The following is a 23,618-nucleotide window of genomic DNA, read 5'->3' on the forward strand; positions in this document are numbered from 1 at the left end:
CCTCACTCCAATAAGCAGAAGGCGGGTTGCTCTTAGTACACTGCCACACACAGGCCTCCTTAAGTCCCAAACATCTAGTGCCCTCTACAGGGGCAGTGCGGGCAGATCATGTGCTCTACCACTGGCAGTTGCGTGCTTATGCTACGAATGCCAACCTTCCTAAAAGTCTACACAATCACCTCACGTGAGGCCCATCGAACATATACCACGGCAGCACTACTCCGTGAGGTGCACCACACAAGGGTGTGGCCACAGCACAAGCATGCTGCTGCGCGGCAAATCCCCAGCTTTGCAACTGGTACTAAGTGTTTACCGTGCAGAGCGCCATCATGGTGCTATCATTAGGCCATTACCTTCCAAAGTCAAGAGCACAGAATCCTCTGGACTAACCCCATGCAGAGACACGCCTCACCAAGTCAGCATTGGAGATCACTACACAAGGCATCTGGCACGGTGCCAGATCTACCACATTCTCTCCCAAAGGGGGACCTATGGACAAGTGGCAGTGAGTGAGTCTGGGAAGAGGGTGGGGGAAGATGCAGGAAGATCTAGAAGTTCACAAGTGCCCGGCTTCCACTGGATGGCCCATGGGTAAGACCGCTGCTCGGATGGATAGGGACACGGAGAGACCTGGCAGAGTTTGGCCGATGCCCTTGTACGCAGCCGCTTCTCACCTAGAATGCCAGGCCACTGTTGGTGGCAAGTCTTGGGGACAAGTGGATTGTCTTAAAGTCTTGTTTCAGCGAGCGAAGACGGACATGGCTACGCTACCTTCTCTCGCCGCGTGCATGCCTTTGAAGGCTAGCGACGCCGTGATGTCGCAGCTGTGGGGCGTGAGGGTGCCGCTGCCCCCATGCTGCCAGCCGTGGCCGGTGACGTAACCAGAAGAGGCTGCTGCGCTGTACGTCATGTACGGTGAAACTGGTGATGTTGTTGGATACGCTCCCATCCCTGGTGCTGCCACAAAACTGCTGACCGCCGAGAGAGCATGCGCCTAAAAGGGAAAAAAAGAGGAGAAATTACAACGCAATACTTTGTATCAATAGTACATTTACCTGTAAGTATCATGTTCTTTCTAAGCATTCCCCCAACCTCTGCTAACCCCAAATTGCTTGTAGAGAGCTCCGTACCTACCTAGGCCTGCGCTTTATATGAACACAAATACAAAAATTGTTTCTAAAATATGCTACGACTGCCAGATTCAATGACATGGAACCAAACTCAGAAGGGAGAAAGGTTGTGGGATGTGTACACCTTACCCGATGGACGGGGTAGGTAAATCCAACTAGGAATCTCACTGACTAGTGATTATCCAAACACACTTGGCTACTCAGAAGAATTAAACGTACACAATCATTGAATAGACATAGAAAATGGACGGGATTGCTAACCGCCACATCAGAACATGCCATGGATTCAAAGCTCGAGCAGAGTCCTGAAGCACCCACTCGCAATGTGCGTGCTTGCCCCAGCAGGGTTAAGGTGCCTTATGATTTGTACACGGCGCACACATTTCAGCGGCCATCTTGGATTGGACCAGGATGACTGCACGTGCCAGACGCTTTCCAAAAAGCAAAACATTGGACGGCCGAAATGGTGTCCAGGCTACTGGCATAGTTTCTAGTTGTCTTTAACATCCTATCTGAACAAGAAAGACATCATTATGTATTTTGAAAAAGGTTAGAATGCTGTAAAAATCACCCGAAGGCTTTACAAAAAAAAATTGATAAATGTAAAACGCAAATTAAATTAGACAATATCGTCAACACTCAGATATATAAAAAAAAAATTGCACCCATATTGTCACTGTGGGTGCCATTATCTACTAGACGTCCGGGGCGCACAGTGTCAATGGCTGCGGTTCAACACTTTGTCATATTAAAGTGCGTCAGTGCTCTGCGGGTTCAAGAGAAGCAGTCGTGTTTCTGAGTGTGAGTCACTCCACAGAGGACCCACTGGGCCAGGCCAGCAGCAAGTAATTCATACAATTCTTTTTGTTTTGTGTTGTTCCAGTACAATTCCCTGAATTCAAAGTGATGTGGTCGGAAGGACCAGGATTGGCTGAAGGGGTCATGCATGACATTGGGGCATTTGGAAGCTATGTGGCTGGTATGTGATGGGGTTCTTGTGTGACACAGGCACCGTGAGACAGCTCTGACTTTTCAACCGATAATGTTGGCTACGAGTTTGGCCACTTCCTCTAATAACCTCCAAAAATGACCCACAGTGCCCCCACATAGCTCTGCCCTCTCCTTGGCTCCAGAGGTGATGACCTAATGCTTGGGTAACACCTCACCTCCAACCCTCATTGTACATTTTTGGTTTTATTAATTAGCAATGTCTAGATCCACCATTTCATTAAACTTAAATACGTGCATTCAGGGGTTCTTTTAATTCCTTGTTTTGTCTACTTCTTTGCACGTCACACTGTATCTTCAGAACAGACGGTGCATCAGTGACTTAAGGGTGGTGTGCACAGAACGGGAAACGCCACCATATTCAGCCCTACTCACAAGAGAGGGGCGTCCCTTTGTGAGCATCCGACTGATGGACCACGAAATCATCAAACCGTTATAAATGGCCGAAAACGAATCAGCTCGACTAAGACTGGGCGTAAAAAGTAGTAGTGTCATTACCCCAGCAGAAGAACTGCTCGATTATTCACCAAACCCCTCATCCAACCAAACTCCACAGCACATTCTCCAAAGATGACAATCAACCCAATCCTTCTGTACATCTAACCAAAGTTTACACCAAATCTCAACTAGACAATCACTGAAACTCCCCAAAGACATCACCCAAGGCTACCCTTCTGCACATCAACCAAATCTCAACTATGCAATCACTGAAACTCCCCAAAGACATCACCTAAGACCACCCTAATGTACATCAACCAAATCTCAACTATACAATCACTGAAACTCCCTAAAGACATCACCTAAGACCACCCTAATGTACATCAACCAAATCTCAACTAGACAATCACTGAAACTCCCGAAAGACATCACCCAAGGCCACCCTACTGCACATCAACCAAATCTCAACTAGACAATCACTGAAACTCCCGAAAGACATCACCCAAGGCCACCCTACTGTGCATCAACCAAATCTCAACTAGACAATCACTGAAACTCCCCAAAGACATCACCCAAGGGAACCCTACTGCACATCAACCAAATCTCAACTAGACAATCACAGAAACTCCCCAAAGACATCACCCAAGGGAACCCTACTGCACATCAACCAAATTTCAACTATGCAATCACTGAAACTCCCCAAAGACATCACCCAAGGCCACCCTACTGCGCATCAACCAAATCTCAACTAGACAATCACTGAAACTCCCCAAAGACATCACCCAAGGCTACCCTACTGTGCATCAACCAAATCTCAACTAGACAATCACAGAAACTCCCCAAAGACATCACCCAAGGCCACCCTACTGCACATCAACCAAATCTCAACTAGACAATCACAGAAACTCCCCAAAGACATCACCCAAGGGAACCCTACTGCACATCAACCAAATCTCAACTAGACAACCACTGAAACTCCCCAATGACATCACCCAAGGCCACCCTACTGCGCATCAACCAAATCTCAACTAGACAATCACAGAAACTCCCCAAAGACATCACCCAAGGCCACCCTACTGCGCATCAACCAAGTCTCAACTAGACAATCACTGAAACTCCCGAAAGACATCACCCAAGGCTACCCTACTGCACATCAACCAAATCTCAACTAGACAATCACAGAAACTCCCCAAAGACATCACCCAAGGGAACCCTACTGCACATCAACCAAATCTCAACTAGACAATCACAGAAACTCCCCAAAGACATCACCCAAGGCCACCCTACTGCACATCAACCAAATCTCAACTAGACAATCACAGAAACTCCCCAAAGACATCACCCAAGGGAACCCTACTGCACATCAACCAAATCTCAACTAGACAACCACTGAAACTCCCCAATGACACCACCCAAGGCCACCCTACTGCACATCAACCAAATCTCAACTAGACAATCACAGAAACTCCCCAAAGACATCACCCAAGGCCACCCTACTGCACATCAACCAAATCTCAACTAGACAATCACAGAAACTCCCCAAAGACATCACCCAAGGGAACCCTACTGCGCATCAACCAAATCTCAACTAGACAACCACTGAAACTCCCCAATGACATCACCCAAGGCCACCCTACTGCGCATCAACCAAATCTCAACTAGACAACCACTGAAACTCCCCAATGACATCACCCAAGGACACCCTACTGCGCATCAACCAAATCTCAACTAGACAATCACAGAAACTCCCCAAAGACATCACCCAAGGCCACCCTACTGCGCATCAACCAAGTCTCAACTAGACAATCACTGAAACTCCCGAAAGACATCACCCAAGGCTACCCTACTGTGCATCAACCAAGTCTCAACTAGCCAATCACAGAAACTCCCCAAAGAGATCCCCCAAGGCTACCCTACTGTGCATCAACCAAGTCTCAACTAGACAATCACTGAAACTCCCGAAAGACATCACCCAAGGCTACCCTACTGTGCATCAACCAAGTCTCAACTAGCCAATCACAGAAACTCCCCAAAGACATCACCCAAGGCCACCCTTCTGCACATCAACCAAATCTCAACTATACAATCACTGAAACTCCCTAAAGCCATCACCTAAGACCACCCTAATGTACATCAACCAAATCTCAACTAGACAATCACTGAAACTCCCGAAAGACATCACCTAAGACCACCCTAATGTACATCAACCAAATCTCAACTATACAATCACTGAAACTCCCTAAAGACATCACCTAAGACCACCCTAATGTACATCAACCAAATCTCAACTATACAATCACTGAAACTCCCTAAAGACATCACCTAAGACCACCCTAATGTACATCAACCAAATCTCAACTATACAATCACTGAAACTCCCTAAAGACATCACCTAAGACCACCCTAATGTACATCAACCAAATCTCAACTATACAATCACTGAAACTCCCTAAAGACATCACCTAAGACCACCCTAATGTACATCAACCAAATCTCAACTATACAATCACTGAAACTCCCTAAAGACATCACCTAAGACCACCCTAATGTACATCAACCAAATCTCAACTATACAATCACTGAAACTCCCTAAAGACATCACCTAAGACCACCCTAATGTACATCAACCAAATCTCAACTATACAATCACTGAAACTCCCTAAAGACATCACCCAAGGCCACCCTACTGCACATCAACCAAATCTCAACTAGACAACCACTGAAACGCCTCCTCCAGACGAACTCTACTGCACAGTCCCCAAAGACATCACCCAAGGGAACCCTACTGTACATCAACCAAATCTCAACTATACAACCACTGAAATGCCTTCTCCGGGCAAACTCTACTGCGCAGTCCCCAAAGACATCATCCAAGGGAACCCTACTGCACATCAACCAAATCTCAACTAGACAACCACTGAAACGCCTCCTCCAGACGAACTCTACTGCACAGTCCCCATTTGTTATGTTATGTTATTTGGCATTTATATAGCGCTCTAAATATCATTGGTATGACCTCTAAGCGCTGATAGGTTGAACGCCCTCGGGGACCTTAGTCCAGGTCAGTTGAGAGAGTAAGGTGTCATAGGGTGCTTGGGTGCACCAGGTATGTGTGCAGCTGATGCAACTGCCTGATGGTAGCTGCATCCTAGCGTTAGGTGTGGTGGTGATGATATCAGTTGAATGCGTGCAGTCTGCAGGATGGACACCAAGGCTGGGTTCTGGCTGCATTAGGCCTGTAGGAAGCTTATTTGTGCAGCGAGGCCGGTTTGTCATGGGATGTAGCTGCGTTTTATTAGAGTGATGAGCTGTTCATGGGGTAATGTTTGTATATGAGCAGCTGGGCCAAAATTGTTTGAGGGGTGTAGCTGCACTCTAGTTGTCTGGTGGTGTAGAGTAGAGAGTAAGCATAGTGACATGGGAGGTGAGAGTTTGGGTGGAGTTAAGATCTGAGTAGTTTGCTCTTCTGGATTTCAAGCATGTGTTTGCTTAGTAGTGACTTAATAAGCGTATTCAGTGGCGTCAATGCTAGGGTTCTCATTGAGCATTAGTCATCGGGTTGCAAGGTTCATTCGCTTCAGATGGTCGTGGTCTGCATTACGGAAAGAGCCATGTTTTTAGAGCTTTGCGGAACGTCAATTAGTGTAGGACTATTTAGGTCTTGGGATTCAGCCAGAGACAGCGGCCCCAAATCCATGCTCTGCGCTGGGGGGGGGGGGTAGAGAAAGCATCCACGATGGCATGGAGTAGGAGGGGAGACCAGCACATTTCTGCCATGACCAACCCCTCCAATCAGAATGTAGCACACAACACTGCTAATGATGGGCCATTAGTCACAGAGGGGTTTTGTGTCTGCATACAGATGGGAGGGGAGGTGCGTTGGGGTGTGGGTAGTTGGTGTGCATTGTAGGCACTTTGCCTCTCTGCAAGTGTGCATGTGTCGTCTTTGACATAAGACTTAACACTCTCTTACTCGCTTTGATACAGGTCACATCTGCAGGAAAAGCAAACTGTAACTTCCTCTGGTCACCCCGGCAAGGGGTCACAAGAAGAAGTTACAGTCCTCAGCCACGACCCGGTCCTCAGCCACAACCTCCTTTATTTATTTATTTATGCAATGTTTGTCAGATACATGAACCTGGATTATTTATTTATTTATGCAATGTTTGTCGGATACCTGTATCCGACAAACATTGCCTGAATAAATAAATATACAGGTATCCGACAAACATTGCATGAATAAATAAATACCCCTATTAACATTGAAAATATCCTACATGATGCAGCCACCCAACTGCTTTCAGAGGAGAGCTGCATGCAGGAGCTGTGCCGGGTGTGGTTCAAGTAAAAGAAAATGGTGCTTATGGCGAACAGAAATCAGCAGATTTTAAGAATGAGTTTGCAGGACAATCCCAGGGTTTCCTCACAGGTGATCTGCCCTTTCACCATTAGCTAGCGTCGTTGCTCTTCTTAATGATTCTTGCACAGTCCTCCTCTGCGTGAGCTCAGATCGCAGTGCAGACTAACATTGCTGTTGCTAGTTTATGTGCACAGAAGCCTGGCACGGATCATCACCAGGGTTTGCCCACAGGTGATCTGCTCTTTCACCATTAGCTCGAGTCATGGCTCTTCTTAATGCTTCTTGCACAGTCCTCCTCTGCATAAGCTCAGATCGCGGTGCAGACTAACATTGCTGTTGCTAGTTTAGGTGCAAAGATTCCTGGCACGAATCCTCACCGGGATTTGCCCACAGGTGATCTGCTCTTTCACCATTAGCTCGAGTCATGGCTCTTCTTAATGCTTCTTGCACAGTCCTCCTCTGCGTGAGCTCAGATCGCGGTGCAGACTAACATTGCTGTTGCTAGTTTAGGTGCACAGATGCCTGGCACGGATCATCACCAGGGTTTGCCCACAGGTGATCTGCTCTTTCACCATTAGCTAGAGTCATGGCTCTTCTTAATGCTTCTTGCACAGTCCTCCTCTGCGTGAGCTCAGATCGCGGTGCAGACTAACATTGCTGTTGCTAGTTTATGTGCACAGATGCCTGGCACGGATCTTCACCAGGGTTTGCCCACAGGTGATCTGCTCTTTCACCATTAGCTAGAGTCATGGCTCTTCTTAATGCTTCTTGCACAGTCCTCCTCTGCGTGAGCTCAGATCGCGGTGCAGACTAACATTGCTGCTGCTAGTTTAGGTGCACAGATGCCTGGCACGGATCATCACCAGGGTTTGCCCACAGGTGATCTGCTCTTTCACCATTAGCTAGAGTCATGGCTCTTCTTAATGCTTCTTGCACAGTCCTCCTCTGCGTGAGCTCAGATCGCGGTGCAGACTAACATTGCTGCTGCTAGTTTATGTGCACAGATGCCTGGCACGGATCATCACCAGGGTTTGCCCACAGGTGATCTGCTCTTTCACCATTAGCTAGAGTCATGGCTCTTCTTAATGCTTCTTGCACAGTCCTCCTCTGCGTGAGTTCAGATCGCGGTGCAGACTAACATTGCTGTTGCTAGTTTAGGTGCACAGATGCCTGGCACGGATCATCACCAGGGTTTGCCCACAGGTGATCTGCTCTTTCACCATTAGCTAGAGTCATGGCTCTTCTTAATGCTTCTTGCACAGTCCTCCTCTGCGTGAGCTCAGATCGCGGTGCAGACTAACATTGCTGCTGCTAGTTTATGTGCACAGATGCCTGGCACGGATCATCACCAGGGTTTGCCCACAGGTGATCTGCTCTTTCACCATTAGCTATAGTCATGGCTCTTCTTAATGCTTCTTGCACAGTCCTCCTCTGCGTGAGCTCAGATCGCGGTGCAGACTAACATTGCTGTTGCTAGTTTATGTGCACAGATGCCTGGCACGGATCATCACCAGGGTTTGCCCACAGGTGATCTGCTCTTTCACCATTAGCTAGAGTCATGGCTCTTCTTAATGCTTCTTGCACAGTCCTCCTCTGGGTGAGCTCAGATCGCGGTGCAGACTGACATTGCTGCTGCTAGTTTATGTGCACAGATGCCTGGCACGGATCATCACCAGGGTTTGCCCACAGGTGATTTGCTCTTTCACCATTAGCTAGAGTCATGGCTCTTCTTAATGCTTCTTGCACAGTCCTCCTCTGCGTGAGCTCAGATCGCGGTGCAGACTAACATTGCTGTTGCTAGTTTAGGTGCACAGATGCCTGGCACGGATCATCACCAGGGTTTGCCCACAGGTGATCTGCTCTTTCACCATTAGCTAGAGTCATGGCTCTTCTTAATGCTTCTTGCACAGTCCTCCTCTGCGTGAGCTCAGATCGCGGTGCAGACTAACATTGCTGCTGCTAGTTTATGTGCACAGATGCCTGGCACGGATCTTCACCAGGGTTTGCCCACAGGTGATCTGCTCTTTCACCATTAGCTAGAGTCATGGCTCTTCTTAATGCTTCTTGCACAGTCCTCCTCTGCGTGAGCTCAGATCGCGGTGCAGACTAACATTGCTGCTGCTAGTTTATGTGCACAGATGCCTGGCACGGATCATCACCGGGATTTGCCCACAGGTGATCTGCTCTTTCACCATTAGCTAGAGTCATGGCTCTTCTTAATGCTTCTTGCACAGTCCTCCTCTGCGTGAGCTCAGATCGCGGCGCAGACTAACATTGCTGTTGCTAGTTTAGGTGCACAGATGCCTGGCACGGATCATCACCAGGGTTTGCCCACAGGTGATCTGCTCTTTCACCATTAGCTAGAGTCATGGCTCTTCTTAATGCTTCTTGCACAGTCCTCCTCTGCGTGAGCTCAGATCGCGGCGCAGACTAACATTGCTGTTGCTAGTTTATGTGCACAGATGCCTGGCACGGATCATCACCAGGGTTTGCCCACAGGTGATCTGCTCTTTCACCATTAGCTAGAGTCATGGCTCTTCTTAATGCTTCTTGCACAGTCCTCCTCTGTGTGAGCTCAGATCGCGGTGCAGACTAACATTGCTGCTGCTAGTTTAGGTGCACAGATGCCTGGCACGGATCCTCACCGGGATTTGCCCACAGGTGATCTGCTCTTTCACCATTAGCTCGAGTCATGGCTCTTCTTAATGCTTCTTGCACAGTCCTCCTCTGCGTGAGCTCAGATCGCGGTGCAGACTAACATTGCTGTTGCTAGTTTAGGTGCACAGATGCCTGGCACGGATCATCACCAGGGTTTCCTCACAGGTGATCTGCTCTTTCACCATTAGCTAGAGTCATGGCTCTTCTTAATGCTTCTTGCACAGTCCTCCTCTGCGTGAGCTCAGATCGCGGTGCAGACTAACATTGCTATTGCTAGTTTAGGTGCACAGATGCCTGGCACGGATCATCACCAGGGTTTGCCCACAGGTGATCTGCTCTTTCACCATTAGCTAGAGTCATGGCTCTTCTTAATGCTTCTTGCACAGTCCTCCTCTGCGTGAGCTCAGATCGCGGTGCAGACTAACATTGCTGCTGCTAGTTTATGTGCACAGATGCCTGGCACGGATCTTCACCAGGGTTTGCCCACAGGTGATCTGCTCTTTCACCATTAGCTAGAGTCATGGCTCTTCTTAATGCTTCTTGCACAGTCCTCCTCTGCGTGAGCTCAGATCGCGGTGCAGACTAACATTGCTGTTGCTAGTTTAGGTGCACATATGCCTGGCACGGATCTTCACCAGGGTTTGCCCACAGGTGATCTGCTCTTTCACCATTAGCTAGAGTCATGGCTCTTCTTAATGCTTCTTGCACAGTCCTCCTCTGCGTGAGCTCAGATCGCGGTGCAGACTAACATTGCTGCTGCTAGTTTATGTGCACAGATGCCTGGCACGGATCATCACCGGGATTTGCCCACAGGTGATCTGCTCTTTCACCATTAGCTAGAGTCATGGCTCTTCTTAATGCTTCTTGCACAGTCCTCCTCTGCGTGAGCTCAGATCGCGGCGCAGACTAACATTGCTGTTGCTAGTTTAGGTGCACAGATGCCTGGCACGGATCTTCACCAGGGTTTGCCCACAGGTGATCTGCTCTTTCACCATTAGCTAGAGTCATGGCTCTTCTTAATGCTTCTTGCACAGTCCTCCTCTGCGTGAGCTCAGATCGCGGTGCAGACTAACATTGCTGTTGCTAGTTTAGGTGCACAGATGCCTGGCACGGATCATCACCAGGGTTTGCCCACAGGTGATCTGCTCTTTCACCATTAGCTAGAGTCATGGCTCTTCTTAATGCTTCTTGCACAGTCCTCCTCTGCGTGAGCTCAGATCGCGGTGCAGACTAACATTGCTGTTGCTAGTTTAGGTGCACAGATGCCTGGCACGGATCATCACCAGGGTTTGCCCACAGGTGATCTGCTCTTTCACCATTAGCTAGAGTCATGGCTCTTCTTAATGCTTCTTGCACAGTCCTCCTCTGCGTGAGCTCAGATCGCGGTGCAGACTAACATTGCTGTTGCTAGTTTATGTGCACAGATGCCTGGCACGGATCATCACCAGGGTTTGCCCACAGGTGATCTGCTCTTTCACCATTAGCTAGAGTCATGGCTCTTCTTAATGCTTCTTGCACAGTCCTCCTCTGGGTGAGCTCAGATCGCGGTGCAGACTAACATTGCTGCTGCTAGTTTATGTGCACAGATGCCTGGCACGGATCATCACCAGGGTTTGCCCACAGGTGATCTGCTCTTTCACCATTAGCTAGAGTCATGGCTCTTCTTAATGCTTCTTGCACAGTCCTCCTCTGGGTGAGCTCAGATCGCGGTGCAGACTAACATTGCTGCTGCTAGTTTAGGTGCACAGATGCCTGGCACGGATCATCACCAGGGTTTGCCCACAGGTGATCTGCTCTTTCACCATTAGCTAGAGTCATGGCTCTTCTTAATGCTTCTTGCACAGTCCTCCTCTGCGTGAGCTCAGATCGCGGCGCAGACTAACATTGCTGTTGCTAGTTTATGTGCACAGATGCCTGGCACGGATCATCACCAGGGTTTGCCCACAGGTGATCTGCTCTTTCACCATTAGCTAGAGTCATGGCTCTTCTTAATGCTTCTTGCACAGTCCTCCTCTGCGTGAGCTCAGATCGCGGCGCAGACTAACATTGCTGTTGCTAGTTTATGTGCACAGATGCCTGGCACGGATCATCACCAGGGTTTGCCCACAGGTGATCTGCTCTTTCACCATTAGCTAGAGTCATGGCTCTTCTTAATGCTTCTTGCACAGTCCTCCTCTGCGTGAGCACAGATGCCTGCTACGGTTTGCTCCTGTGTACATGGCCGATCATCCTGTGTATACATGAACTCAGCAGGGTCGGACTGGGCCATACAATTGTCTCAGGCACCAATGAAAAGGTGGCCCACAGTTGTAAATGGCAACTCATTCCTTCTGTGACAGACAATGTTAATAGTAACAAGGGTTTTTTTTTTAATAAAATGGAATGCAAATTGTGCATTTTAAAGAATATTTACTCAGCAACACTGGTCAAAACTATTAACCGCACTGTGAAGTAGTTCATCACCAGTGACATGGAAGGGGTTTAAAGTGGAATTGATATATAGTTTGGAAAAGAAGCAGTATGAACTATTATTTTGGACATTTCCTCTGATGGGGGGGGGATCCCCCAGTAATGTTTTTCCATTTCCACCACTGGTCACGGTGTACTTACTAAGAGATGTTAAAGCTCCCTCTCCTGTACTCTGTGCCCTGGTCCCAGCGCTATATACAGCGCTTTGCTCCCCTCAGGATGGCAGAGGGAAGTGTTGGCGCTAAACGGGGAGAAAGACCCTTCATGGGACAACGGTAAATACCATTTCACTAGATTGCAGGAGACATTGAGGGTCGCCCCTATGTCTGAAAAGGGACAGGATAGAGGTGGGAAACCCCCCCCCCCCCCCCAAACCTCTACTGCACCATATACATAACCCAAGTAAAGAAATGGATGTTGTGGCAGGTGAATGCAAACAGCTGCAGGAGGAGAGTGGGGACACTCGGGAAAGCACGTGTAAAGGAGACCCTGGAAGCCGGGACCCGAGTTTGGGATCATTGGAGATTTCCCAACGGGTCAGTGTGTTTGAAAGGTCAGTTGGTCTGGGGCAGAGTCAGCCGAAGCATCCACTCTCAGCCTGAAGGATGATCAATTGGGTCTCCTGCTATGGGTTATATTTACAGTGTTCAGGAACATTTGAACCCACCTGTGCAGGCAGCGAGTCATCCCAACCTGGCGAAACCCTTCTTGGTGGACGTCATGGCCTTCCCTCTTACTGGGCTGCCCAGGGCACCTGCCTAGGGCGGCGGAGCTAGCAGGCGCCAAAGGGCCAACACAAGCATTCAAACAAGTGCCCTCAGAATTACGCACCTCCGCCTCAATGAGCCTCGTCCTGCCCCCTTGAACTTAATCCGTCTCTCAGCCTGGGAGACCCCCATTTTGAAGGTCATGAATAACTGATCTGCATCCGCCAGGGGGCGACGAGTGGGGGCAGCTGAGGCGGAGCCAAAGAAAGAGGCTAAGGGAAAGAAAATAAAAACAGGAACGCTCACAAGTAGCAGGAAGGACGTCACGTGGGACAAAGGAAACGAGAGAGGGAAACAGTGAACCTGGGTGGGCAGTGAACAGGGGCTCTGGGGGGAGTGGGGCAGAACAACAGGAAGAGCAGAAAGGAGAATTAAAGGGGGCGGGAAGAAAAGAGGCGTGAAGAAAGAGAAACATAGGGAATCGAAGAAAGGGGGCGAAGGGGTCGGGGAAAGACGGCAGGTAGGGGGAGAAGTGGTAAGGGACGAGCAAGGGGCTGAGGGGGCGGCTTGTGGGGGTCTAGGTGTCACGCCCACGTCGCCCAGGCCAGTGTGCCATGAGAGGGGCTCCTCGTCTTCCTCCACAAGAGCCTCCCTCTTCCCCTGAAGGGCTCCTCAGAGAGATCGTGGCAGGCCACCGGCCCAGGTCACATTCTGAATGTCTTTATTAAGCGCCAGGATGCCCGAGCAGGAGGCCTCAGGGCGCTTGCTCTCTGCATGACAGATGAGCAGCTTCTGGAGGGAGGGAGGGCGCGAGCCAGGGTGGGCCTCTGTATCTGCCATGCCCCTGCGCCCATGCTGCAGACAGCGCCATGTGGATGCAATAAGGGGATAAGTGAGAGGGTAAACACAGCACAAGAGGCTGCATTCTTCAGGGAAAGAAGACTGCACGAGCCGGAGAACATGAGACTGGAGGGGAGGCTCGCGAGTATCACTGGAGCACAGGCGGGAAGTGAAGGCGTGGAACCGCCTGCAGCACAAGCGCGCGTTCAAAAACAGTGCATGGATTCCAAGATGGCCGCCGCAGCCACTGGCGCCTGAGGGAGGCTTGGCAAGTCTGGAGGGCTCTGGGATTGCAGCCTTCCCCAGAGCTGGGCACCAGAGCATTGCTGACATTATATGGGGTGTGTGCAAGACCGTGCGTGGCCCATGTACCCTGGGCACGGGGGCTCACACGTAGCATACAGACACTCCGGCTTCTAGGAAAGTCAAGTGTACTGTGGCGGTTCAGAAGAAGGACGCAGACGCTCGGAGGGCAGCTTTAGAATGACTTGATGAAGTGATAGTGTGAAAACAAGACTATCCCCATCGCTATGGGGTATACCCTACCTAAGGTGCTCGCCAGTCGTCTTGTAATGTCCATTAAGAGTGAGTGAGTCCACCATCCAAAACTAATACTATCGGACCCGACCACTAAGTTGTACCAAATGTCTCCCTTCTCCTGGCCGGTGCTTCTTGCGCTGTTCGTTTTAGCCTTTAAACTCCAGCTTAATATGTAATTTTCAAATAGTCTTTCATAATTCCTTGTATTACGTCATGCAACTCTCTCAAAGGCTCTTGTTTGCAACAGGGCGGCTGGGACTGGAGTTTTTGCTGTTTTTGGACACATGTCGCATGTCAGCAAAATACTTTTGATATCTGCGAATATACCCCGCCAATAAAATCTAGGGGTGATTTGAGTTTGGGTCTACCTTACCCCTCGATGTGCTGCAGTTAAGGGAGAGTGTGCCAGTTCTTATACAATTTGTCTATGGCTCAGAGGAACCCCTAGGTGTCCAGGCGCCCCTTGACTAGCATCCCAATGGCATAAGATGAGGTGTCCAGGCACCCCCTTGGCTGGCATAAGATGAGGTGTCCAGGCGCCCCCTGGGCTGGCATCCCAATGGCACAAGATGAGGTGTCCAGGCGCCCCTTGGCTGGCATAAGATGAGGTGTCCAGGCACCCCATTGGCTGGCATAAGATGAGGTGTCCAGGCGCCCCTTGCTTGGCATCCCAATGGCATAGGATGAGGTGTCCAGGCGCCCCTTGGCTGGCATCCCAATGGCATAGGATGAGGTGTCCAGGCGCCCCTTGGCTGGCATCCCAATGGCATAAAATGAGGTGTCCAGGCGCCCCCTGAGCTGGCATCCCAATGGCATAAGATGAGGTGTCCAGGCGCCCCCTTGGCTGGCATCCCAATGGCTTAAGATGAGGTGTCCAGGCGCCCCTTGGCTGGCATAAGATCAGGTGTCCAGGCGCCCCCTTGGCTGGCATCCCAATGGCATAAGATGAGGTGTCCAGGCGCCCCTGGGCTGGCATCCCAATGGCATAGGATGAGGTGTCCAGGCGCCCCCTGGGCTGGCATCCCAATGGCATAGGATGAGGTGTCCAGGCGCCCCCTGGGCTGGCATCCCAATGGCATAAGATGAGGTGTCCAGGCGCCCCTTGGCTGGCATAAGATGAGGTGTCCAGGCGCCCCTTGGCTGGCATCCCAATTGCATAGGATGAGGTGTCCAGGCGCCCCTTGGCTGGCATCCCAATGGCATAGGATGAGGTGTCCAGGCGCCCCCTGGGCTGGCATCCCAATGGCATAGGATGAGGTGTCCAGGCGCCCCTTGGCTGGCATCCCAATGGCATAGAATGAGGTGTCCAGGCGCCCCCTGGGCTGGCATCCCAATGGCATAAGATGAGGTGTCCAGGCGCCCCCTTGGCTGGCATCCCAATGGCATAAGATGAGGTGTCCAGGCGCCCCTTGGCTGGCATAAGATCAGGTGTCCAGGCGCCCCCTTGCCTGGCATCCCAATGGCATAACATGAGGTGTCCAGGCGCCCCTGGGCTGGCATCCCAATGGCATAGGATGAGGTGTCCAGGCGCCCCCTGGGCTGGCATCCCAATGGCATAAGATGAGGTGTCCAGGCGCCCCCTTGGCTGGCATCCCAATGGCATAGGATGAGGTGTCCAGGCGCCCCTTGGCTGGCATCCCAATGGCATAGGATGAGGTGTCCAGGCGCCCCTTGGCTGGCATCCCAATGGCATAGGATGAGGTGTCCAGGCGCCCCCTGGGCTGGCATCCCAATGGCATAGGATGAGGTGTCCAGGCGCCCCCTTGGCTGGCATCCCAATGGCATAGGATGAGGTGTCCAGGCGCCCCTTGGCTGGCATCCCAATGGCATAGGATGAGGTGTCCAGGCGCCCACTGGGCTGGCATCCCAATAGCATAGGATGAGGTGTCCAGGCGCCCCCTGGGCTGGCATCCCAATGGCAAAGGATGAGGTGTCCAGGCGCCCCTTGGCTGGCATAAGATGAGGTGTCCAGGCGCCCCTTGGCTGGCATCCCAATGGCATAGGATGAGGTGTCCAGGCGCCCCTTGGCTGGCATAAAATGAGGTGTCCAGGCGCCCCCTGGGCTGGCATAAGATGAGGTTTCCAGGCGTCCCCCGGACTGGCATAAGATGAGGTGTCCAGGCGCCCCCTGGGCTGGCATCATAACGGCATAAGATCAGGTGCACAGGCGCCCCCTTGGCTGGCATCCTAACGGCATATGATCAGGTGTCCAGGCGCACCCTTGACTGGCATCCTGACAGCATAAGATCAGGTGTCCAGGCGCCCCCTTGATTAAAATGAATCCAGAAGAAACTCTAAATGTTAAGCTTGCCCCTGAATTAAGTAACTTGGTTTATCCCATTCCAGACTCCCCACTTAAGCATTGGACCATCCCATCCAGGTGAAGTACAACCCTGATCAGCAATAATAGCACTGGTTTCAGAGATCTGGCTCTGGCGTAAATAAGCAAGACACTGAATCAGCCGGTGCCAGTATCCGCAGTATCCGTAGCATTCTGTATCCTCCAATAGGAGCAAGTGACCGCTCGAATGCCGCGTGATGAGCTTAGTCATTAATAGCTCATATATCAGGGTTCAAACACACAGGAACTGACTGGCCGCCTCTCAATAGGGCCGGGGGCCTCCACTAGATGGCAAATAGGGTCTGGTGAAGGGGCACTGCCAACGGATTCATCTTTCCTTTGCATATTTATAAAGTCTTGCCTCCCAGATTTCTACGCTGCCAGAATTAACGTCTTTATGTAATGGACTCCTAGAGTTCCAAATCTGGATGACAGCCAACAACACCATCAGCTCCTGAGTCAACTAATCTAATTGGTAGAGGATATCCACCATGATGCAACCATTGATTGTACTAGTAAACTCATCCACTTGTATTTCAAATTGCCTAGGTCCTGACAAAGCGCTAAAATGTGCACGAAACATGTGTCAGCAAAATGGCAACATACAACCAATGTAGCGTTATGCATCCATTCCACAGGCAAGACTGGGGGGTAACAGCCCGGCGACCCGAGTTAATGGCCGAGCAAAGTGATGCCATTAGCACCCCGGGATCCCAAAGTGGTAACTGGGGTGCTACAAAAGGATTTTCATTTATTAAATGGGACGTTGCGTGCGTCCCGGTCAATGAATGGATATGCTTTGCTAAAATGGCCGCCGTGGTTGTAGAAGGCAGGGCTCCATGAGGAGTCCATCTTCCATTACAATGACAGCCGGAAAAGCGAGAGGCAGTGAAGCTGCTCTGGTGGCAGCACAATCAAGTAAGTGAGGCAGGGGAGGGGGGCCGTGGAATAGTTACAAAAAAAAAGAAATGGGAGCATGGGGGGAAGATGGCCATGAGCGGTTGGGGAGGCAGCCGGCAGGTTCCGTGAAACGTTGGCTGAGGTCAGAGGTTTCAGCCCACGATCCACGGAACCCACCCCGGGTGCTAATACAATTGTTGTGCAATCTATGATTTATGCTTACAATTTTGTGTGACTCATAAAATACTCAACTTGAAAGCAAACCAAAAATGTGTGGCGCAGTTTATGTGTGAATACAACAAAAACAATTGTTGTGCAAACATACCTAGGTGTGGAGTGTGGACTCTGTCTTTTTTTTTTTTTTTAAAAAATGCACTATTTGATGGTCTTAATAACAGGCAACAATCTAACAGGCAGAAGCCGATGGCCCACCCTACAAAGTGGGGAGGACCTTTCACCAGAAAATATGCCAACCAAATGACGAAAACAAGGAGATGTTGGAGTCTAGATTCTTTCTAGGAGCCTCCAGCATAAGTGTAAGTTAAAAGGGAGAGATTGCTTTAACAGAGGTAGAGCAAAAACAAAAGAAACAATGGACCTAGGATGTAGCCTCGGACCATAAGCTTTTCCATAGAGATTGGGTCTTATTGGCTACAAGTGAAATACGCCCCTTACATTTCCTGACTATAATAACAGCACCCATGTGTCTCCATAGTAAACATGTCTTCTTTAACTAAAGATTTCAGACCCCTGCTATATATATATATATATAGATATATATATATATATATAGATAGATATATAGATAGATATATATATTCAAACAAATGTGTTCACATACTATGAATAACTGGCATTGCCAAACCGTACAATGTGGCGAGCACCAATTATATGAGAGCACTCAGTCTTTTGTAAGGTGTATTCAAACTTTACTAATTATTCAACTATTAAAATCACATGTCAAATCTATGATTTAAAACATAAACCAACATGGTCTTATAGAACAACTTATCTCAAGTTCCTGCCATGTAAGCTTAACGCCACACGTTCCATCCCTCCTTCAGAGACTTCTTCAGATGAAATTTGCACCATTGTAAAAAGGGCCTTTTTTAATTTTCCCTCTGACCAGTCACACTACAATCACCGTCACATGACTCAATTTTAAATTCATATTCAAGGTATCTTATAACCTGTCGGCCATTTTGTAATGCAGTGTATGATACCACAAGGTAAATCATGTGTAGGCTCTACTTGAAATAAGCTAGTGTTTATTCTCTAAACATCGTGACCTGTCAAAGTGTTATACACACATTTAAAACCTGATATAAAAGCCCTAGAGCCAAATGTCTCAACAATGATAATATTCACCAGTACAGTAACTTTCTGCGTGGCACAGACAGAATTTGGGATAGTTCGACAGCCATGAAAGAATGGCAGCAGAATATACTGCTAATTCATTAGGTATAAAGCTTACACCCCAGTTGGCTAAAAACTTTTTCAAAGTGACTAGTGCTAAATGTCCTATGACTACAATATACAGTCATGATAAGGTATAACAAGGTGAACATTTGCACTAAAGCAAATGTTTATATTCATATTTGCTAAAGTGGCTAAGGCGTAATCTTTATACCTAATGAATTAGAGCTAGAATCTGCTATAATTATAGCCAACAGCAGTTGAATGTAGAGATTTAATAAAGTGGGAGACAGTGAGGAGCCCCGGAGAGCGGCACAGAGGAAAGGTATAGACTGAGCACAGAAAGGGGTAAGAGAGACTGACTGAGAATGCCCCATCAAAAAGGAGGAGAACCAGGCTCGCTCCAAGTTTTGGCGATTAGACTTTAATATCATTGAAATGGATCACAATACCGATGTGAGGGATTTGCATAAATGCACTGTGCTAAAAAGGCTGTAAAGAAGGAGGTGCCTTCCAAAGGCCCAATGACATCAGCTCATAGTCCTGGCGATCGGATCTAATCTTGGATACCTTCTTCCACGGGCTGCCTTCCTTCATTCTCACTGTACTGTATTGTGTTGTCAGGTATAACCTAGAGCAAATGGCTGCCTCCGGCAGGTCAAGTGACATTTTCTTCAATTCTGTTTTATAGGTAAGCAATCCTAAACAGTTTTATTATTGAGCCCTTGATAATCAACACATGAATGAAGATCACATTCATCTTCTGTACCAAGAATAAAGGCCTCTCTGCTGCCGGGCATAGAAATGACAGGCGCAACCCCTTTTATAACAATAGATATGTTGCCATGCCGAGCGCCTGGATGCCCTAGGGCTTTGGCGCTATATAAATGTTATGACATAACATAACATAACATGTGATTGGTTTCCCTTCTATGTCCAGGGGATGCCGGCTGTGTGGCCATCAGTTCTTTGGCTCTTTAGAGCTAAAGACGTCTGTATATTCAGTTTGCTCAAGTAGTGTCTGTATGCTTGTGATACCCACACGCTTCTCGTTGGCACACCACATTCAAGAAAAGCTTTGTTATTCACAAAATAATGTGGAAAACATTTAAATGAGTTTATCTGGCAAAGCCCTCATCAGCGAATTACTGATATATTCAAAGTTACACAAGTCCTTCACAGCTTAATTAAAAAAGTTGTGGTGGTCAATTACATCAAATCCAATCCAATGAGTGGGGGTGGAAATTCTAATTCTCAATATCCTGAGACTGATTTGTTACCATGCCTGAAGTTAATTCTCAACCATGTAACTCTCTTACTACTTGGGCTAACTCCCCACTCATTAATAAATGTAGAGCCCATACAAGGCCCATCAGCAATTTCCATGTAGACAAGCCCTTTAAAAAAATAAATAAAACTCAACTGGATTCAATGAACTCCAATTAAGTCATACAAAGGCCTCTAATTAATGTTAATAGCTTTCCTTCTGCCCGCAGGCATTCATCATCTGTTATAATTGATCCACTTTATTTCCTGCTTTTTGCCTCAGGAATGTCAAGACCAAATATCAATTCTCTGAACAGTGGAGACACAACTGCACCAACTATTAGCTCAGCCTCCCTGTGGGGGATAATGGCCCTTCAACACCCCTGTGGTAAGAGAGTGAGGCGGCAATGAAAGGGCGAGACAGGAAGGTCACAGAAAAAGCAGAGGAACTGCTCAAGCAGGGGCTGCAGGACAAGCAGGCTGCCGGCAAAGATGGAAACAAAGGAAATTGAGCTCCAGAATTATGCAGCATGAAGAACCCCAGGGGTTCACAGGGATCACAAATTTCAACATACGTAGGGATCAAGACTTTGTGCTGTTTTTCAAACCGGCAGTCTCATAGGTCAAAAACTCACCAAACGCCTTGTCGAAGTCCATAGGAAAGTTACTGCAACCATGGCAAAATAGCAGACCAGCAACACCACTCACAAGAAACTTCCAGCTTCCCTCCTTGCACACTGGCCTTCACCATACGCGCCTCAATCTAAAATTGCCAGAGTACTCTACGGAAAGCCAGAGGTGCTTGAGAGTTGGGAGATGGGCCCTAGTTAGGGAGCCACGGGGCGGGGCCAGTGCGGCGTACGATGTGAGGACCAATGAAGAGAGGAACCAGGGAACCAGTTAGATTGAACCTGTAGAAGAATCATGTTTATTGTGTCTCCTAATTGCAGAAGCCGGCAGACAGTGACCTCTGGACATTAATGCTGGGCTTATACAAGTCTCAGAAGAGTAAAGTGACAAGGAGAAGACCACTCAGCGAGTAGGAGGACAACTAGATCCCTCAAGACAGCTGAAGATTGCTAGAGCGGTACTGAATCCAGTGAAGAAATAACAAGTTCACAATGATCTCCTCTCATGGTGCTGCTTTCACAGCCTTAGGCATTCTTGCCCTCCCATGTATGCCGCTGATGCCGTTGCACCGTTCCCTCCAGGAGCTGCCTTCTGCATGGCTTCCTCTCTGGAGACTCCGATCATATCTCACCAGCATTAGTCACTCCCTAAGGTCACTCCACCCGTCCTCGTCACTTCATCAAGGCCTGGCAGCAAAGTCAGCGGAGCTTCTTCTGACCAGTGGACGTCTGATGTGAAATACTATCATTGAGGCTCTGAAACCATTTGAGTAGATTGCTCTATTGAAATGAACTCTGGCCCTCTGGCCTGAGCTGCAGATATAGAAAAAGAACAGAGTAACGGATAATCAAGCTACAGAAAGTGTATGGCCAAAACTAGTGCATCACCCACACGTTTGCAGCAGCAAATGCTACCTTGGCATTCTGGTACTACAGCTGGGAGATGGAGTGATCTGGGCATTGAATGGGAGTAGCTGGCAAATGCCTAGCTTATACCTCAAGCCAAGACTTTTGCCTTTGTCAATGCTTGTTTTTAACAGGATATCAGTGCATGGATGAGCTATAAGCCATTAACTCTCAGCAGGCTGTTTAGATAAACTCTGGCAGACTAAAGTTTGATATCTAACTTTCCCATGATGCCCTCTATTGACAGGACACAGTAACAGCAGCCCAGGGTGAGAAGGCTGGTCAAAGGCGGGATTATGTAAATTAACTCTTATTAGCACCCAGCCTCAGCCTAAGAGGATTTCTTTCTCACACACCAATGTAACCATTGCCTAAAAGGCCCTAGCAGGACACAGGCAACTCCATGAAAGCAGGACTGGGGCTTCTGCTCCCAAGGAAGCTACGGTGGAAATCCCAACATCAAGTAAATGTGCCCGTGCTGCCTTCCAGCTTTCACCCGTCTATAGAACCTGGCCGTCGGGGCTCGGGGAGTGAGCGGAGGGGCAATGCATGCTGTGTTTTCTTGGGCATGGGTTATACACGCCTTGGCTCACCATGACACTGCAGGATCAGCAGTCGGACCACGGCTAAGCCGTAGGTTTTGGTAACCATGACATGAATAAATAAGGAAAGCAAAGGAATGTGAGGTTTCTTTGCTTGCCTTTGAGGGAGCTGTTGCAAAATAGGCAAATGTGAATATTGTGTCATACAACCCCTGCCAAATGCTGTTGGGGGCCCAAGGGAATAAGTAGAAGGGATTTGCCACCTGTGTATTCTTGGCCATTGCTTCAACATGGCCAGGCTCACCATGCAGTGAGTACATTCCAGACACACCCCCTGGCGCAGGGGAACACCTCCTCCAGCCACCTCTCCTCTTGATGCTGCGCCCCATAGAATACAGTGGAGCCCCACAATGTATTTGGTCCAAGTGTACACAGAGCTCTTGCCCATTTTCCTTCTCATGCCTTCCTGAGCATCCTATCCATCCCTCGCACTCATCCCAACTATCCACCCAACTTTGCTCCTCCCCTTCACTCCTGCATGTTCCATCATACTCCTGCATTGCCTCTCCGATAGGCAGAAGTGCTTCAACGCCATGAACTATGGCCATAGGCGCTATACAAATACAAGATAACATAACATTACTTTAGCCTCATCTAATAGCCCAAACAAAAAATGCAACCAATAATGGTTCTATAAACAAAAAGAAATGTCCTGCTGCCTATCATTTATTTCTAGCGACCTTAGGAGGCACCCCGGTGACCTTGACTCCCCTTTCAACACTGGGATGTTACTTTCTGTAAAGATTGGATTCTGCCATTTGCTATTAGCAGCCCTAGTTATATGGATTTATGTCATAACTGTTCAGTATTTAGAGTAAATTACTTTGGCCTCCAGACTGCCACGGTGTGAATACACTGAAGCTCGAGGGACATCCGACTTCAGGAGGCTGCAACCTTGGGTTCTCAACACCATTTGGGCATCTTCTCCCATCAGCCTCCGCCCCCCCCACCGGCATAGTCAATTGTGAGGGATCATGGGAGTCTGGAGAGCCCCCCACACCCTATTGTTTTTCTCTTTTCCTGACCCACCCTACAGCTTATATGCACTCCCGCCCTATATTTTTTGATGAGTCTTTTTTGTGGAAAAATGTTCTTTAAAAAAACCTTCGAAAAAAGGTCTGTCAATGAAAGGATGTTGTACCAGCCACAGCAGGTCTTGGCTTTGAATAACTCTAGACCACACAGGCCTAGGCAGGCCTGGCTTTGAGTAAGTCTAGAACACACAGGCGTAGGAGGGACTGGCTTTGTGTAAGTCTAGAACACACAGCCACATGAAGTCTTGGCTTTGAGAAAGTCTACACCACAGAGCCACAGGGGTTCTTGGCTTTAAGTAAATCTAGACCACACAGGCGTAGTTAGGCCTGGCTTTGAGTAAGTCTAGTTCACACAGCCACATGACGTCTTGGCT

The 23,618-nt window shown here is 48.8% G+C and overlaps 1 protein-coding gene across 2 annotated transcripts in view; it reads right to left on the reverse strand.

Moving 5' to 3' along the window:
• The window catches only part of PAX9 (paired box 9), a 181,723-nt gene that overhangs the window by 3,889 nt on the left and 154,216 nt on the right, over positions 1-23,618 (reverse strand). For both annotated transcript variants that reach the window (XM_069638422.1, XM_069638421.1), the window contains exon 4: positions 772-994. In XM_069638422.1, coding sequence (XP_069494523.1) covers positions 772-994 — 223 coding nt within the window. The remainder of the gene's footprint in view (positions 1-771; positions 995-23,618) is intronic.

This window comes from Ambystoma mexicanum, chromosome 14 (genome assembly GCF_040938575.1).
Source record: "Ambystoma mexicanum isolate Mex_15411 chromosome 14, UKY_AmexF1_1, whole genome shotgun sequence".
Taxonomy (NCBI): domain Eukaryota; kingdom Metazoa; phylum Chordata; class Amphibia; order Caudata; family Ambystomatidae; genus Ambystoma; species Ambystoma mexicanum.